The 20,562-nt window shown below is 38.4% G+C and overlaps 1 protein-coding gene across 1 annotated transcript; it reads right to left on the reverse strand.

The window, feature by feature from the left end:
* Positions 1-12,798: 12,798 nt before the first annotated feature.
* LOC105051548 (ferric reduction oxidase 6) lies at positions 12,799-19,791 on the reverse strand. Its single transcript, XM_010932047.4, is given in 12 exon segments — positions 12,799-13,156; positions 13,925-14,131; positions 14,134-14,359; positions 14,446-14,540; positions 14,543-14,700; positions 14,946-15,216; positions 15,416-15,743; positions 16,720-16,954; positions 18,891-19,088; positions 19,216-19,306; positions 19,413-19,487; positions 19,490-19,791. Coding segments are annotated over 12 exon segments (2,208 nt in total). The 5' UTR covers positions 19,644-19,791; the 3' UTR covers positions 12,799-12,986.
* Positions 19,792-20,562: the final 771 nt, after the last annotated feature.

Consider the following 20,562-nt stretch of genomic DNA (forward strand, 5'->3'; position numbering starts at 1 on the left):
TCAGTGGTACAGATAATATACATCTGAATTTATTTTTATATTTAAATTAATTTAAATATAAATAAAATTTTAAAAATTTAATTAATTTTATATTTATATTCATAAAAAATTAAATATAGATATGAATCGTCAACGATCCAATTTTTTTATGAATATTCAAATTTAATTATATTTTTATATATTTTATATATATTATTAATTTTTAAAAAAATATAATCATATAAATATACTATTAATTTGATTTATCATCTATTAGTAATATTTTTAATTCTATAATCATAAAATTTAATTATTTAATTTATATCCATAATTATACTCATATTTTTATCATCCAAATTGTAATTTTATCTGTTTAAAATAAATATAGATATGCATTTTTGCATCCAAATAATATTTATCTTCGTATTTATATTCGTTAGACAAAATAATATAGATAAGGATATGCTGGTATCCGATCCGATTTCAATGATAACATGGAAGAAGCATAGAAGTGCTATACAATATATATATATATATATATATATATATATATATATATATATATATATATATATATATATATATATATATATATATAGTTGCAGTCAATTTCTTGTTGCCTATCATCGAAGAGCACCTGCAAAATAAAGTCCTCACAAATCGGAATTGTGTCCGGTAGAAACCTTCCGATGCTTAAGTCAGCGGAGAGTGGTGAATAGCAGATGAATAATATTTGAATTGACAGAGTTTCAGCTCAGAATTGTCTTACCCATGCTGTTCATTTATCTCTCTTTTATAGATGATTCTAATGTAACTGTCAAGCACGTGTCCCACTTTTTATGTCACTAAATTATCGGATCATAATCATGGAGTTAATGGGACTGTTTATGCCCACTAATAATCATGACACGTAGTCGATAACCGTTTATAATGATTAGATATGTAGGTTCCGTACATTCCGACCTTATGTGATTATGGAAGATAAGTCGACTATATATTGATAATAGTAGTAGGTCGATAGTCGTAAAGATCCGAATGAGCATCGGATGATGACTCTGATATGTCGATAGTTATCAGTCGATATTAACTGAATCATCGTGGTTGTCCGTTGTTGGTTGATAATAGCCGACTGTCGGTCGGTTAACTAATTGTTAGTCAGAGTATTGTGTTCATAAGGCCGATGTAGAGTCAGAGTCGGGATCGATTGAATGGTCCCAACATATATATATGTTACAGCCAATCCCCTATCGTCTGTCGTCGGTGAAGAGCATCTGCAAAATAAAATCCTCAAAGACCAAAATTATGTCCGATGGAGATCCTTTGATGCCTAAGTCAACGGAGAGTGGTGAACAGCAGATGAGAATTTTGAAATGACAGTCTCGGTCCAGAATTGTCTTACCTATGCTGTTCATTTACCTCCCTTTTATAGATGATTCTGATGTAACCGTCGAGTACATGGTCTCGCTTTTTATGGTGCTAAATTATCGGACCATAATTGCAGAGTTAATGGACCGTTTATGCCCATTAATGACCGTAACATATAGTCGATAACCGTTTATAACGGTTAGATATGTAGGTTCCGTACATTCCAGTCTTATATGATCGTGAGAAGATAAGCCGACTATATGTCGGTAATAGTAGTAGGTCGGTAGTCGTGAAGACCGAATGATCATCAGGCGATGACTCTGATATGCCGATGGTCATCACTCGGATATTAACTAAATTATCGTGGTTATCCATTGTTAGTTGATAATAGCCAACCGTCGGTCGATTAACTGATTATTAGTCAGAGTATTGTATTTATAAGGCGATATAGAGTCGGAGTCGGGGGTCGGTTGAATGGTCCCAACAGTTGCCCCCATTTTCGAGTCCAAGGTGGTCTGACGTATATATTATCACGTGATCTATCACGTTGGACGAAAGGAGTTGTCACGTGTCGTCTCGGGCTCCGATTTGGCTGCTGATATTAATGAGTTTTTAGAATATGAGAGATCTCCAACTGTTTTACTATTTTGATAGCTGTGAAATCATTATTGAACCGTCGTTTCAGAAAGATAATTTAATGCCGGATGATTTAATTCGGACTAGTAGATTTTGGTCACGTGTCAAAACATCATTGGCTCTGAGCTATTCACGTGGATAATGGTGAGGTGGCATGATTGAGAGCACGTACGTCGAATCGTCCGACCAATAGTTGGTCTAAATGTTGCCATGTATCGTTATTTGATGAAATCTAAATTTGACTGATTTCATCCAGACCGTTGAGGGATCCTATATATATGAAGTTGCATTCAGTCAGATTTTTACTTTACATTTATCATCATCCTCTGCAGTGGAAGGTCCTACTGGAAGGCTATCCCAGTACTAGGAGCTCCGAGTGTTGTTCTTCGCTCCCCTCTTTAGCTTCAGGTCAAGTTTTTTTGTCTTTATCCTTGGGTCCCTCTCCCCTTAGGATTTTTGTTTTAGGATTTTCTTCTCTAGTTTTCCATGGCTAGTAGAAAAACTTCTTCTCGGGATAGTCGGTCGGAGAATCTGATCGACGACTCTCCTTCGAGTTTGAAAATGGAAGCTTCTTCCTTATTCGGACCCAACATTGAACAGCTCCGGGAACAATACCATATCCCGGAGCAGTATCAACTTTCTGCTCCTAGCTCGAATAGTCTGGTGAATTCTCTTCCTCCAGGCCAAATTGCAATTTATGTCGAGGACCTTCGGACCGATCCTTAATTTTCGATTTGAAGTTCGTCCAGAATCTTCTTGATTACTACGGTCTCTATCCCGCTCAGCTGGCTCTAATTCTATCCGACTGATTATCAGTTTTGTCCTGTTGTGTCATCTTATACCGACCGTTTCTCGTCCTTCTCTTTTTCAATCTTTCTTTGTCTTTCGTCCTCATCCGAAGGTCAAAGATTGGTGGTTCTTCAATCCGAGGAAAGGTCTTTTTTTTTTATCACCGATCTTCTATCGTCCATTCATGGATGGAAGAATCAATTTTTCTTTGTTTCTTCTTCTTCTCCCTGGGGCTTTTCTTTATGTTGGAGTGACCCAAGGACTGGCTCCAACGAGAACAATCGGGTGGAGGCCAATGATCGAAAAGATTTCATCCGATTGAAGGATATGGCAGTTCCATTGCAGTGAGTGCTGATGACCGAGCAAGCTCTCTACAATGTCGGGCTTAGTTCGATCACTTTCCTAGGTATAACATAGTCGGTTACCTTGTCTTTCTTGTCTGTTTCTGAATTTTATACTAAATTTTTTTATTTTGATTGCAGCTATGCAGCCAAGAGCATGAGTGTCGGCAGCAAATATCCGCACACATGCTGCCAAGAAGAAGGCAGCAACTGAAGCTGGACTCTCCCGATCGTTGAAGAAGGGTCGGGTCACTACTCCACTGGTGAGGAAATCTGACATTCCATTAGAGATGATTTTTGAACCAGTCCTGGCGTTGTCGGCCCCGACAATACTTCTCGGGGCACTGTTTGTTGAAGGTGGAGCGATAGGAGAGGATGGAGCTGCAACAGTACCATCGACGACTCCATCAGCTGAGGTTCGGATCGGGATGGGAGTCACGGCCGAACCCAAGCAGTTAGTGGCTGAACCAATCATTCCTCTAGTGGAACGTTCTCAGGTGCAGTCAAGCTCCGAGTTCCCAGCATTCTCAAGCACAAGATTGCCGATCGGAGATCGGGGGAAGGCGCCAGCGACTTCAGCTAATGACGGATCATCTGCAAGCCTTCTGACTCTCGTTGACATCCGGATCTCCGAGGGTGAGTCTGCCTTGGCCAATCTGGCATTAGCCAGGTGGCTCATCGAAGCTGTCCTTTTTTCGACTAATCAGGAGAATAGGAAGAATAGAACTGTTGCTAAAATATTTTCTTCCTTTTACCCGATGATACTCGGGGTAAGTTTTCTGATATTTTTTTTTGATCTGACTTGATTCATCTTTTGCTTTCAGTGGGCACATGACATGCACGATCTTGAGAGTAGTTATCGAAAGATTGCTGACTTTCGTCAGTCGTGGATGGATAAGGTGGCGACTGTCACCACCGAGAAGATCACTACCGTGGAACAACTTCAGACGGCGACTGAACAGGAGAAGGAGCTTCAGGAGTAGATCTCCCAAATGATGGCCGACCTACAGTCTTCCAGAGCCAAACTTGAGTCAGCTTGTCAGAATATCTTGTATTTTGAGTCACGGATCAAGAGCAAGAAGCACTCCATCCATCAGCTTCGATGAGAGAGGGGTGGATGCATTAAAGCTTGAAATCGAACGCGGAAGGCATCAGGCCACCTTGGAAAGACTGGCACTGGCCGATGCTGAGTTGGCCTCTGCGAGAGTTGGAGCAGAGTCGGTGAGGGAAGCCCTGAGTCTGGCCATTGAGAACTTCAAAAATTTTGAAGAATTAAAAGAAGAAATTTTTGAAAGCGGATATGTTACCTACTATGTCAGATACGAGGATGGTCGAGATGCGGTCGAAAAATTATATCCGAACTTAGACTTGAGCTGCATCATTCCTCCTTGTTCGGGAGATAAACCTGTCGAAGAAGGGGCTGTGTCGACTGAAGATGATGTACCAACTGCATCAGAAGCTGTTCCAGTCGTCGATGCTGCGTTGGAGCACGGAGACTAAGACAATGACAAGTGATCGGTGTAACATTTTTACTTTTTTTTTTGTAATTAAAAATTTTGTAATCGGATCTTGGGTCCAATTTTGTAACTTCATTTCAATGAATGAAAGAAAAATTTTCAAAGTACCAACTCTTTCTTTTCTGTGCATCTGCAATGTCGTTGAATCGTATTTTGATTACTGAATATCAATCGACAAGTTGAACATTCAGTAGTAATTGTAAAATTATTCGTTAGTCGAATATCAATAAGCATTACCTTTTAGGTATTAGGATAAATGGTGATGAGTCGAGCATCCATCGACTGACCATAGTCAAGTCAGTATATCTAATTATTTGATAAATAATGACAAATCGAATATCCTTCGACTGACCGCAGTCAAGTCGGTATAGTTCCAATTTGACTTGGGTCGTATTGGCATTGTATTCTGCTTAGTTAAAATTAAGTCAGTATAAATAGTCGTTCAATCGATTTTTATAATGAAAAATCAAGATATAGTCGGTATTGAGATACAGTTGGTATATCGACTTTTACAGTGAAAGCTGAGATATAGTCGATGTGTCGATTTTTATAGTAAAAAATAGAAATATAGTTGATAGGAATTAACCGTCCATTCATCGATCTAACATCACTTTATAGTCGGTTGAAACTTTTGTGATTTTGAAATTCAATATTTTATTCTGAGCACTGTACATATGAACAACTTTATTGATAATACATTTTTAAGTTGTCAGCATTTCACGTTCGAAGAACAGTTGTTCACTCAAGAGTTTTTAGCCGATATGTATTCGGTCTAAGTATCTCAATTATTCTATAGGGTCTTTCTCAATTTGGAGATAATTTTTCTGGTCCAAAAGCTTTGACACTTCTGTCTTTCTTAGGACCAGATCTCCTGAATGGAAGACCTTCGGCTTAACTTTTGCATTATACCGAGCTACTCTTTATCGATATGCTACCATCCGAACTTGAACTTGCTGTCGGACTTCTGAAAGTAAGCCTAGATCGGCTCTCCGATATTTTGAATTGCTCGGCTCATTGATTGTTTCATCCTTGCTGATGGTAGTTTAATCTCAAGTGGGATCATCGCTTTTGTTCTATATGCTAGGTTGAATGACGATTCTTCTGTTCGTATACGAGGAGTTGTTTGATATGCCTATAAGATCGGATATAATTTTTTACTCAGAGATCTTTAGCTTCATTCAGTCTGATTTTGAGTCCATATAGAATTGTTCGGTTTGTCATTTTTACCTCACCATTGGATTGTGGATGGCTGACTGATGTGAGTTTGTACGTAATATAAAATTTCGTACAGAACTCTTTGAAATTTTGATTATCGAATTATTGATCGTTGTCAATAATGATGGTGTGTGGTAGATCGAATCTGTATATGATTGATTTCTGAATGAAGTCTTCCATCCTACTTTCAGTGATTTATGCTAGAGGTTCAGTTTTCATCCATTTGGTGAAGTAATCAATGACGACCACTATGAACTTCCTCTGACCAGATGCCGGAGGGAAAGGATCAAGTATGTTAATTTTTCATTATGCGAAGAACTATGGTACAATAATTGATGTCAACTGACTGGTCGGTTGGTGTTGTATATTTACTTATTTCTAACATGGTTCATACCGTTAGACAAGTTCAGCTACATCTTTCTTCATGGTGGGTCAATAATATCCATGTCATAAGATTTTGTAAGCCAAAAATTTATCCCCCAAGTGATTTCTATAAATCTCTTCGTGTACTTCTCTGAGTGTATAGTCGGCATCTGATGGTCTCAAATACTTCAGTAAGGAAAGAGAGAACGATCTCTTATATAGTTGACCATTCATCAAAATATATTGTGAGGCCGTCCATCTGAGTCGTTTAACTTCTGAGAGATCTGTAGGTAGAGTTTCATCAATCAAGTACAGGATGATCGGATCCATCCAGCTTGGTTAATTACTGATTTATAGTACTTCTTCGACTTTATCGATACTCGACTGTTCAAGACATTCGATGAATGTCTGACTCAGTGAGTTGAAAGAAGTGGTTGCAAGTCGCAAAAGTACATCGACTCAAGTATTTTCTGTTCTTGGGATGTGAAAGATCTCAAAATATTTTAGGGTTGATATTAGATCTTTCACTTTCTGAAGATACTTCATCATGATGGGGTCTCGGGCTTCAAACTCGCCCTTAACTTGCCCAGCAATCCACTGTGAGTCGGTGAAGATCTTCAGACTGTCAATGTTAAACTCCTTGGTAATTTTTAAGCTGGATAAGAGTGCTTCATATTTGGCTTAATTATTCGAAGTTTTGAAGTTGAATCGAAGGGCATATTTAGTTACAACCCCTTTGAAATTAGTGAGGATGAGACCAGCTCCACTGTCTTGTGCATTAGATGCTCCATCAATATATAGCACCCATGCCGATGTTAAGTTGGGCTCGAGAGCTGTAGCTTGCTTTATTTTGTTGTTAGCCTCATTATCAAGATTATTATCAGGTATTGTACACTCGACAATAAAGTCAGCCAAAACTTACGCCTTCATTGATGGACGTGGACGATATTGTATATCAAATTTGTCAAGTTTTATTACCCATTTTGCCATTTGATCCAACGTATCAGGTCGGTGTAAGATTGCCTTCAATAGTTGGTCTGTCAAAACGACAATGGGATGTACTTGAAAGTATGGATGAAGTCGCTGCGATGATATGATTAAAGCATAGACCAACTTCTCCACCTTTGGATATCTTATTTCGACATTGTGAAGCACTTTGTTGGTGTAGTAGATTGTTCATTGAATTCAATTTTTATCCTCCTAGATAAGTATCGAACTAACTACCTCCGTCGAAGTTGCCAAGTAGAGATACAAAGTTTTTCCGACCTTTGATTTCATAAGTAGCAGTGGAGACGTCAGATATTGTTTCAGGTCTTCGAAGGACTGTTGGTACTCATTTGACCATGTGAAGTCTTTTGTTTGTCTTAAGATTTTAAAGAAAGGCAAGCATCTTTCTGCCGACCTTGAGATGAATCGACTGAGTGCGGCGATTCTTCCATTAAGTTGTCGTATCTCTTTTTTAGAACTAAGATGCTTCATATTGATGATAGTCTTTATTTTCTTGGGATTGACTTCGATTCCTCGTTGCAACACAAAAAATTTGAGAAATTTTTTAGAAGTTACTCCAAATGCTTACTTAGTCAGATTCAACTTCATTTGATATCGTCGAAGTATGCTGAAGGCTTCTTCCAGATCTCGAACATGATCAGTAGTTTGAAGGCTTTTCACCAGTATATCATCTACATAGACTTCTATATTTTATCCAATTTGTACTTTGAATATCTTGTTAACTAGCCATTGGTAAGTCACCCCGATATTTTTTAAACCAAATGACATCACTTTATAACAGTAGATGCCTTTGTCGGTTATAAAAACTATGTGCTCCTCGTCTTTAGATGCCATCCGAATCTGATTATAACCGACAAAGGCATCCATGAAGCTCAGAAGTCGGTATCCAGAAATTGCATCAACCAGTTGATCAATTTTCGATAAAGAAAAATTATCCTTCGGACAAGCTTCATTCAGATTCATATAGTCGATACAGATTCTCTACTTTTCATTGGCTTTTCTCACCATTACTGTATTAACGAGCCAATCGAGATAATTAGCTTCTCTAATGAAGTCAGCTGTGAGGAGCTTGTCGACTTCTTCATCGATGACCTTCTATCTTTCAAGTGCAAAAGGTCTTTTCTTTTGTCTCACCGGCTTAATCTTTGGATCAATGTTTAGTTGATAGGTTATTATCTCTAGAGGAATGCCTGGTATGTCAGTAGTTGACCAAGCAAAAATATCGATATTTGCTCTTAATAAATTTATTAGTTGCTGTCGCTTCGGATTAAGCAACTGCGATCCAATTTGGACCATCTTCTCGGGATCTTCTTCTTTTAGTGGGATGGATACCAGTTGCTCGGTTGGTTCACCCCTTTCTTCATTTTCTCTTTGATCCAATTTATCAACAGATAAAAAGTCTTTTAATTGATTATTTTAGGTGAAAACTATGAAGCAGCGTCGGACAAGTTGTTGATCTCCACGCATCTCTCCGACTCTGTTTCTTGTCGAAAATTAGACTGACAGATAATATGTCGAGACTATTGCTCTTAGAGCATTAAGATCAGGTTACCCGAATATGACATTATAAGTTGAAGAAATTCAGACAACCGTGAATGTCAAGAGAACAGTACTCTGTCGTGGATTTGTTCTAGCAGTTAGTGGGAGAGTAATTTTTCTTTCCACGATAACTGCATCCCCAATGAAACTGACTAATGACGTCAAGACTCTTCTGAGTCGATCAGTTGGTAATCGCATTTGAAAGAAAGTCGAGTAAAATAGAACATCCGTCGAGCTTCCATTATCCAATTATTTTTTTTTACATCATAGTTTGCTACCATTGTTGAGGCAACAACAGCATCATCATGGAGAGTTTGTATTCTCCAAATATCTTCTTTCGAAAAAATAATTACATTATCGAGTCGTCGTTTCTTCACCGACTCTTCTTCGAAAGTTGCCCCCCAGTTCTTCTGTCGTCCGGAGATCATGTTGATTACTTCCGCTATTGATCGATTATTAAGTATCTCCTCAGCTTATGGCTGAGGTTGTTGGTCGGTGCGAGGTTGAGTCAGACGGTCTCATCAAAACTTTTTGAGGTAGCTTCATCGAATCAGTGTCTCTATCTCATTTCTGAGCTGGATGCACTGTTCGGTATTGTGATCGTGATCACGATGCAACCGACAGTACTTCTTTCTATCATGGCTCCTTGATAGAACTTTCATTGACGGGAGGTGGCGTAAATACTCCTGTCCTTCGATCTCCATCAAGATCTGCGTATGGAGAGCAGAAAAAAGAGTATAGGAGTCATACCTGTCATAACTATTTGGCTTCGGACTCCATCATCGAGGTGAAGCTTGCTTATTGATAGTCGGCCTACTTGATTCGATCGGAGCTTCACTCTTCTTCTGTTTCTTTTTCTGACCTTTTTCATCTGTCTGACGTCGGTCAGAAGCAGCTTTATCCGTATGAATATACTTGTACGCATGCTTCAGAAGTTCAGCATAGGTCCGAGGGAGAGTCTTGTCTAGAGAGTAGGTAAATCTGGATCCCCTCAGACCTCTCTTTATGATCGATATGGCCATATCTTCATTGAGGTCTCTAACCTCCAGTGTGGCCACATTGAAACGAGCCACAAAATCTCTCAACATCTCTGTCTCACCTTACTTGATTGAGAAGAGACTGTCTGATGTCCGTGACGGCCTTTGGCTAGTGCTAAAGTGAGCCATGAAAGATTGTTCGAGCTGCTTAAAGGAGTTGATGCTCCTCGACTGAAGTCCAGAATACCAGGCTCGAGCAGCCTTTCGAATAGTTGTCGAGAAGTCAATGCATAAAAGGGCATCGGTTGTCCTCTGAATCATCATGAGAGCCTTATAGCTCTCCAAATGGTCGATCAAATTGGTGGAGCCGTCGTATGGCTCCATCTATGGCATCTTGAATCGAGAAGGAATCGGTTCATCTAGGATACACTGAGAGAGAGGCTGGACAGTGTGGAAGTTGTAGTCATTAGAGGACTTCCGACCTTTCATTTGAAGTCAGGCAAGCTGACGATCAATATCTTTGAACTTGCGTTCATAATCGTCAAGCCACCATTGCTGGAAAACTCCAGGGGTAGAACCCCCTGAAGAGCTTGAAGAGGGAGAAGCAAAAGGAGTCCATAGCCATTTTCCATTCTTGATACTGTGTGCACGAGAAGGAGAGGGAGAATGCCACGAATGATGGGTGGTACGGTGGGAGTGTCGAGAACATGGTTGTCCATCTCGGTGAGAGTGTCAAGATGGTCCCCACTCTGGAGAAGAGAAAGGTGAGCACCGTGGAAGATGGTGGCTGTGCCTAGATGGCACGGAATAAGCCACCGACTTCTCCACCAGCGATTGCTGCTGCTGCTGGGTTTGCTGCTACTGGAGGTTTTGAACCGCCTCCATCAAAACCTTCATTTGCTACATGAGTGTAGCAATTTGCATGTCCGTAGTGACGACAGGAACGAAGAACTGACTCTGCCACTGGAGGTGGGGGAGAAATATCTTCTCGGTGGAAAGACTGTCTCGCCGATTCCATCGAGTGCTGGACTCTGATTTTTGGTATAATTGATTGTATTCACCTCCTACTTGATGCGCCAATCTAGTGCGGCCAATCCCTATCGCCTGTCGTCGGTGAAGAGCACCTGCAAAATAAAATCCTCACAGATCGAAATTATGTCCGGTGGAAATCCTCTGATACCTAAGTCAACGGGAGTAGTGAACAGCAAAGTCAACGGAGAGTGGTGAACAACAGATGAGAATTTTGAAATGATAGAGTCTCGACTCAGAATTGTCTTATTCATACTGTTCATTTACTTCTCTTTTATAGATGATTCTGATATAACCATCGAGCATGTGGTCCCATTTTTTATGATGCTAAATTATCGGACCATAATTATGGAGTTAATGGACTATTTATGCCCACTAATGATCGTGACATGTAGTCGATAACTGTTTATAACAGTTAGATGTGTAGGTTCCACACATTCCGGCCTTATGTGATCGTAGGAAGATAAACCGACTATATGTCGGTAATAGTAGTAGGTCGGTAGTCGTGAAGACTCGAATGATCATCGGATGATGACTCTGATATGCCAATGATCATCAGTTGGATATTAACTGAATCTTCGTGGTTGTTCGTTGTTGGCTAATAATAGCTGACTATTGGTTAGTTAACTGATTATTAATCAGAGTATTGTGTTCATAAGATCAATGTAGAATCGAAATCGAAGATCGGTTGAATGATTCCAATAATATATATACACACACAGAACCTCAAATTGCTGGATGGACTGAAAGAACACACAAAAATATCAATGGAAGTAAATCTGCATAAAAAAGATATGCAGATATTCTTATGTATTGCTTTGTAAGCAAACCGTGCACCTACATATAAAAGAATGCATAAAAATTCTGTATGGAAGTAAATTCTGGAAAAAAGATATATGCAAACATCCTCATAAAGTTGCCAATAGATTGATCGTGCACCTGCATACAAAGAGCGCATAAAAATTTTGTGCAGAAGAAAATTTGTATAAAAAATATACGTGGATATCCTTACAGATTACCTCACGGACAGACGGTATACCAACAAATGAAAGAATGCATAAAATTTTATGTATAAGCAAATCCGCATGAAAAGGTATGCGTGAACAGCCCCGTATCCATAGTCCGACACCGCATTTGCATACAAAAGAATGCATAAAAATTCTGTGCGGAAGTAAATTCTCATAAAAATATATATGTAGATACCCTTATAAATTACCGGAAGAATACATAAAAATACTGTGTGAAAGACGATCCGCATAAAAAAAAAAAAAAAAAAATACAGACATTCTCACATATTGCTCGATAGACAGATCGTGCACCTACGTACAAAACAATGCATAAATTTTCTATGCACAGATAAATTTATATTAAAAAAATATATAAAAATTCTTATAAATTGCCGACAATGATTCGATCAAAAATAAAAATCCGCATAAAAAATATATGTGGATATCCTTATATGGTACCCTAAACGTAGGCAGCGCACTTACAAACGAAAGAATTGCACGAAAGTTTTGTGCACAAGCAAATCCGCATAAACAGGGTATGCGGACATCCTCATATGGGTCAACGTCGGGAGAACGAGGGCTAACTAGAGTCTCCGACCACCCCAATCTCAGGCCAAACACAAACTCCGCCGAATTCGACATCGCTGGCGGCTCCTATTTCCTTCCATTCCAGCGACCCCACCACCCATCAAACGGCTCGGAGTGTAACGCCGGCGACTAGCATCGAGTCGGTGGCGAGGGGCGGCGGAGGAGGATGAGGAGGGGAAGGGTGGGATCGGCTTAAAGACGGTGGGTTTCTGGGTCTGCGTTCCATACTTCCAACAAACAAAACGAGATGGATAAATAGCGTCAAAAAAAAAAAAAAAAACACTTTCCACTATTTTTGAACACTGCATCTTGGGAAAAAGAAAACGTCCCCATGAAGTCACTTGCTAAGATTGTCTTCATTAGGAAATCAAAATTCAACAGCTTGAAAAAAATTTACAGAGCATTTCATCACACACATATGCATGTATGTATTTTTGGATCATAATTAGCTTTAATAATCGATATACATATATATACATTCAAACAGCTAATATGTACAAAGATACAGAGAGAAGGGAGATAGTTTCCAATTTCTGATACAATAGGTGATATCAACTTGCATGCAAGGTTGGAGATCTTCTATTGTAGTATAAGATAGAGCTCGCATAAACTGTTGAGTAAGTGATCGAGTTCTTAGAGATCAAAGCTGTGGCTGTTGAAATGGAAGACTGCTTGATTCCAGCCGCCTCTGATGTTCTGTGACCTGATCTCTTTCGCAACACTAGACTGCAGGCCAGGTGGTCCACATACAATTACACCCACATCGGCACGGCCCACACTCTCTGAGAACGAACTGAAAATGTCTGGTAGAACAGAAAAAAAAGGAAACAGAAATGCAGATTGAGTCACTTAATTCAGTCTCAAACTATGAGAAAGACACTTGAATTTTTCTCTCTCTTCCCCTTTGCTTTTGCTTTTCATAAAATGTGTGAACAAAGAAAGAATATAAATGACTGTTAGTGAAGATAAAGGGACTATTTTTCTTTTGGCAGGAAGATAAGTGACTATTTGCAATGGAGGATGTTGAGAGGACCAAGTTTTATATAAAAGAAGTATGAAAGTCAATGAGGCACTTCAGCCTGTTTTGATATTATAATGGCATCGATCTCCTCGTAAGATCCATCACAATTTAGCATTTGTGAAGTTATGATGGTGCTTAAATGGATTTTGAATGCCTTAATCTAGCTGTATCACACTGTGGTTTTGCTATGTCTCTCCAACTGGTTTGCAAACTAGGCAAAAACACATGGTAGAGACAGCAGTCGAATAGAAGAACTGAGTGGATCATGTCAAAAATCTTACATCAAAGTTCAAATTGTAATGAAGAATGAAAGTATGTCAAGGCATCTAAAGCTTTTGTCTGTTGATGCATGTACTGTCAATCATTTGAGGATTTTGCAGGAAGGAACATTTGATTTGTGCCATATAAGCATGTGCAGTTGAAGCAATCCAATAGAAGTATGCTTTGATACTGTAACGCGAAGCTAATGTGACATGGTAACATATTGGGCAGTAAATTTTACATAATTGTTTGCAAGTCCTTATAAGAGTAAAGAAAGAGTGCTCATTACCTTGAAAATCAGGCCTGCATCCATACCGAGTTGTTTGCAGACTTGAAAGACTTGTCATACCCATCTCACTAGGGAGAATTGGCTCCCCGCAATGCCCCAATTTGCTTTTTTCAGCATCAACTGTCCACTTCTCATTGCATGAGCTACGTTTTTCCCATTGATTCCAGAAGTAAACAATGATACCCCCGAAAAAAATGACACCAGCACCATGCATAAGGTAAACAAGAGCCCACGGTACCACCAAGCATGTACTCTGAATGGTCTGATGTAATATACTTCCACAATACCAAACAATAGAATGAAACCAAGAGTAGATGCAACAACATAAATTCCAGACCAGATGTTATTCCCTGTGCCAACCAAACATGACATCACGCTACCATTGGTTGTGGAAAGAGGAGGAGACATCATGCTCCCATCAACTTTACCATCTTCCTGCAATGAAAACATTGAATAAGAGTCTAGTGGCTATTCAATCCAAGGAAGAAAGGAATGATGTTCATTTGGGCATCTACACCTACCAATAAAGGCTCTGATTCTTGAGTTACATAAGCTTGAATATCTAGATGCAATTTATCGGAGAAAGATGAATAGATGTGTTGTGCATCAACTGCGAAAGGAGAGAAAGCTCCTTAGATTTTTTAACAGCCCAAATAACCAACACATTCTTTGGTAAACAAGGTTTGCCCTCCCTAATTCGGTGAAGGATGTCACTCAATATGGCCAGGAAGGGTGAAATACCAATGCCTCCAGCTACGAGTATGAGATTTTCATACCTGAGAATAAAAAGTGAGAGTCAAATCACATAACTTTACAGTAAGCAATGACATGGGCATCTAGTGCAACAATGTCAATATAAACATTTCCTGCAACATAGCATACCTATGAATTACCGGAGAAGTTAAAGTAATACAACTACTGTTTGCTGTAACATTTCTTTTTCTTTTTCTTTTTTAAGGGAAAAAGGAGGACTGTAGTTTCCTGTAGCCAGACCAAATTATGGAAGAGAGAAGAGGCTCACATCAAGTGGTAGGGTGACTCATGTCCATATGGCCCTTCAACAGAGGCTGTTATACTACTAGGTTGTGACTGAGAGTCTTTCTGAGGCTGGTCTGAAACATTAGTGATGATATCCCTCAGTTTCCCTGTCCATGTGCCAAGTACTTTTATTAAAATTGACAGATGGTATCTACCATCCAAAGGACTGGAGGAAACACTGAATGGATGCCATTGCAACCATGAAAATTCTCGTACTTGAAGGAAAATAAAGCTGAGAGCATTGTAATGAAGATCTGCATATTCAAACAAAATCATAGTTAGCATTAACTTCTATTTAAAAGGCTAGAAACTTGAAATTCTAGCTAATGAGAGATGGCATCCCTTTGATGAGCATCTTGTTTACTTTATAACTATGACAAAAAAGGATGGACAATAGTGAATCAGTTCAAAAGAATTATTTTGAACACAAAGAAAATGATCAATAAGTCATACTTGCTGGCTTTGAAAGGATCAATTCCACAGTTCCACACGGGCGACACACTGCTGAAATGATATCAACCGATGTTCGAGACTGGCAGAACCGTAGAAAGCGATCAAGTATGAAAAGGAAAACTGCTCCAGCTGCCATGCTGAAGATAAAGTCTCCAACATGCAGTGCTAAGAACACAACAAAGATCACATACAATTGATGGGTGTAAAAGAAAAGCTCAAAAAAGTTTTTCCGCACAGGATGCAGTGATGTCACCCACATAAACAAACCCGCCAACAGGCTAATTACCCCGGGAAAATTAGCAATACCAATATTGTCCCACTCTCGAATCTGAAAACAAAAAGCAAGTGTCAATTTATTGATGAAAGACAGCAACACCAATTCCAACATGATCCTTAATCAAAAACTTGAAATTATCTACTTATTGAACATAGATCTCATGAGATGGGTTTCATATTCTGATTCTATGGAATCATTTGTTGTTTATAGTAGTTCGTCGTAGTATCGGTGCATACTGTCCCATCCCATGCACAGCATACCACACCATATGATATCAATTCTTGATATGGGAGGCATACCAAGTGTAGGTATGCAACACCAATCTCCATACCAGGCATACCGACACTATACCTATTTGTTACTAGCATGGGGCCCAATACCAAGATCGCAAACCTTGGTATATACTGTAGAAGTTATTCGGAATTTGGTTTATTTGATATCTAAACTTCAAATCTATGTAATTGATGATCCATCCAATTATCTCTAGTAGCATCTTGGAATATAAGAAGTATAAAAAGATAATTGGACAAAGCTATGATGCCAAGGATCAGGTTATGATCTTCCTTAATATCTTTAGGCACTTTTCAGGTTATAGGTTGTCTAATTGATAAGCCACACCAACAATCACTAGCAGCATCTTGGAATGAAAAAGTATTCAGATTTCAGAGACACAGTTGGACAAAGATATGATGCCAAGTATAGAGTTATGGTCTTCCTTGATATCTTTAGGTACTTTTCAGGTTATGTTGTCCAATGATTTGGACCCACTAAGCTCCTTGATAATTTCCCCGGAAAAAAATTGCATGTATGTTTGCATGTCTCTGTGTGTAGATTCAATATCTACACCATATGGCTTAGAAGTTCATAGAGAAATTATTTTTCTACATTTTAGAAAGGTTTAAAACCATGTTGTCTCAAAGAAGCTAGGCTTGTGCATACAGAAGTTTTCTGCCTTTCCAGAATCAAATATTCTTGTAATTGTAACTTTAAGTGAAAATAAGTAATCAAATTACTCATCCAAACTCACTTCTTGTCGGAGACGCCCCTGCAATGACCACGCAACAACATAACATAAGCCATGAAATGTGAAGAGAGCCATTGTAAGATGTCCAAGCCAGACATGGTATCTGGTAGCATGCTCAAATGGAATGTCTATCAAACGAAGAAGAACTGAACCCCTTGCAACTGGCAGAAACAAGAATACCATGCAAAATAGTCCAATTGAACCTAATCGAAGCCCAACAATTTCCAGCATGAAAGTACTGCAAGTTTGAAGTTAGAAACAAGTTAAGGCCCAACTGAAAAAGCAAGCTACATATATCTATTTCTGAATGAACTTCAAGAACACTTGTTCCTTTTTGAGAAAAAGAACACCTGTTCTTAATATGTGCGACCCATCATACTATCTTAATTCACAGCTAAGTTACTAGAAAGCACGACAATCAACAGATAGTGAAGTCATGAGATGTCATATTTTGGAAATCTCAAGAGTATAAAAAAGAATCACTGCAACTTTCCCAAAGTATTTCACCTGTCTAAACCAATTTTAGCACATGTTGCATGACAATCAGAAACATCTTTTGCTGTAATACAACAACAGCAAACTGATATGATGTAATTTCATTCTTATAAACCACTTATAATTGCAAATAAATGGAAAATTCTGAAGTTCATAATAATGTCTTCAGATCATGGTTTCATAATACGAAGCAAAACTTGGCCATGATAATATGAATTCAAAATATGTGTGCGTGCATGTGTGCGTGCATGCGTGTGTGTATTTTTTCTTTGGGGTTACTTATGGACTCAATCAAAGATAATTTATCTTCAAAATAAACTAAATATAGGAAAATTAGAGAAAGATCTGTCAATCTGATGAGAACAAAGAAACAGATCAATTAGCTATTCCAGGAGCTCCAATGTATGTTCACATGTTTTCTTTCATGCTCGTAGGTACGAATCCTGATGATGTAATTGTACTTGAATGCATAATCCATGTTAAACACGTATCTACCAAAGATTCAATATTTGTTGAAGCATTGAACTTGATTTTTAATAGGATAAAATGATTTAAATTCAAGGTTCATTAGGAATGGCTGCAATTTTTTAAGCTGAAAATTAAACATGTTACAAAGAGGAAGATATATACTTTATTGGTGGACGCTGGACACCATAAGAGCATTTTGACGTAAAATTTTTCATTAGTAGAAACACAACCAGGAAAGCATCCAGAAGTCTATTGTAATTATTTTTCTGGCCGATAATAACATCCGAAAGCAAGGTGTGCAGCACCGGTCATTACTGTATCGCTACCAAACTGATACACAATCTCGTCCTGTATCGACATGTGGTACACTTCACTGTCTTGTACCATATTATGTGCTAATATTGTAATAGGATGGTATCGGTATAGGATCCGTTATCGAGATGGTGAACCTTACTTGAAAGCATAGCAAAGCTATGTCATGATAACAAATGTATTAAATAAGAAATTTCAGAAAATTATTCATTAATCTGACAATAAGTATGGGTCAAACAAGTTGATAGGTTGTTTTGTCAATGAATCTGTCTCATGTGAACAATGACTAGCTTTGTTTGTGGAGGTTCAGAGGAGGTATAAATTCTCTATTAGAAATGATGGGGATACTACCACGTTTTCAGGATCATGAAAGAACTAATGGAAGGCAATTCCTGTTCAAATAGAAAAATTACATCTCTGGTAGAAGATATCTGTGAAAAAAATGGAGACAGGCAACAGCTTTTATTAAGTTTTGGGAAGCCACGCAATTTTCTCAAATGTTTATCTCGTTCAAAGTATGTCATCCATGTCTTTAAATGGCAAAGCATAAGCATGAAAGAAAACTGTTGGCCTCCACAGATATTTATTGACCAACTTGTGAAAAATTAAGAAACCTGATACCACTGGCATTAAGAAAGACCAAATTGTAACCTAAAATATTTAATGGAAAGACCACGTCACTTAGAAATTCACTTTAAAACAATGAAAAGAACGATGGCACCTTATCTTTCAGGGTTAAGAACAGAATTGCCAAACAAACACTCAACTTTGTCACGAAAGGTTTCTGTGATTGGCAAGATTAAGAGGAAGTATATGATTTCAACTTTTCTTAGAAAAAAATGTTTCTTTTGCAGAAATGAGGGGTGGGAAAAATAATTGCTCATTCATACTTAGCATACCCTTTTTCTTTCGAAGGCAATGGAAATTTCGAAATCAAGCTATTGCCTTGTATTATATAAGCAGTAATCGACCAGAGAACATATGCAGAAAAAAGGAGTATCCCAATAAATTCTGCAGCTGAGACAACACCAAATGGTCCATCAACCAGGACAGGGAATGTCCAAAGCCGAAACCTCGGAAATTTTGAATTCTTCTTCCTGTCCATGAAGTGAAGCCCAATGAGCAAACCAAGCTTTCGAAAAACAAATAGGATTAACTGTAGATCATGATCATCATATGAGAACAAAAATCATGAAGCATAAAGAAAATTGCATTGGTGCATACTCAAAATGGTCTCTGGGGAAGGCAGTTATGTATATAAATGCCAGGAACGCAATGATGAGAATCGGCGCACTGAATCCAAGAAATATGCTTCCTGCAGTTTGCAAAGCCAGAAATTCCATTACTCACCACTATTTGTCCACCTCTTCTTCAACAAGAATTAACTTGAAAGAGAGGGAAAGGCTCATTTTATGACACACCTGTAATCCCAAAACAGATTTTTCGGTAATATGAATCCATTTCGATTGCAAACTCCTCACCAAGTCGGTCGGGTAGAAAAATATTGCAGCAACCCAAATGATGAAAATTATCCACATCAAAGATTTTAGCACCCATTTAGCCAAAGAGCATGCAAAAGACATGTGCTTGGAGGAGCCATGCTCAACCCCTCCATTGGACAGAAGCGGTTTGCGAGCCGAGAGTTCGGCCATGGGAAAGGAGACAGAAGAAGGTTAGCTCTCAAACTGAACTACAACCAAGAATTTTGACCTACCTCAATGCTTATACCAACTTTCAAACTACGTACTTCCCTTCATATACCACAAGGCTGACAATATAGACAAAAAGAATCCAACAAAATCGTCCACATTCTGATCGGTTTATCGGTGCAATAATCATATTTAACGTATGGCTCATCGATCGACACATACAACCTAAGTTAAAGCTATATTCTGGCAGCTGAAGAGTAAATGGCCCTGAACCAATAAGCACCACACATTATTTGCCATGGATCAACATCAGGAGTCAGGATAGATAAATGACCCAAAGAGCATCAATCGCCTGGACACCAGAAAAAAAAAAGAAAAAAAAGAACGTAAATATAAGAAAAAGTGGAAGATAAATGGCAAGGGATTTCAACCAGTCACGAGATAAAATTTGACCTTTCATCCTAAAGTTAGGAAACCAACCGCACATAAATTATGAACCTTAATGGACATCAAAACAACACCCAACAAACTCCTCTTTTTCTTGTGAATTTTATTGGAAAAGATGAATCGAATGTACAAGGGTAAAGATGGCTGAAAAGGTTCACCTTATGACAACACCCAACCAACTGAAAACACTACATAGAACGGTTTAAGCACTAAAATATGCATAATTCTTGTTTCTTACTCAACTTTCATTTCTAATGTCATAGAGACAAACCAGTTGAAACCACGGTACTAAAAAAAAAAAAAAGAAAGAAAACAAAATTAATTGTGATATAGAGATATCCATTGCCCAAATTTCAACAACCTTTCAAAATTCAGTGGTGGCCAAGAGAGTTATCATTTGGGGTGTGTGGAAAGAGCAGAAACCATAAATAGTAGAGTGGTAAGGAAGAAGGGAAAGCAAATGACCGAGTGACTG

Source organism: Elaeis guineensis, chromosome 9 (genome assembly GCF_000442705.2).
Source record: "Elaeis guineensis isolate ETL-2024a chromosome 9, EG11, whole genome shotgun sequence".
NCBI lineage: Eukaryota > Viridiplantae > Streptophyta > Magnoliopsida > Arecales > Arecaceae > Elaeis > Elaeis guineensis.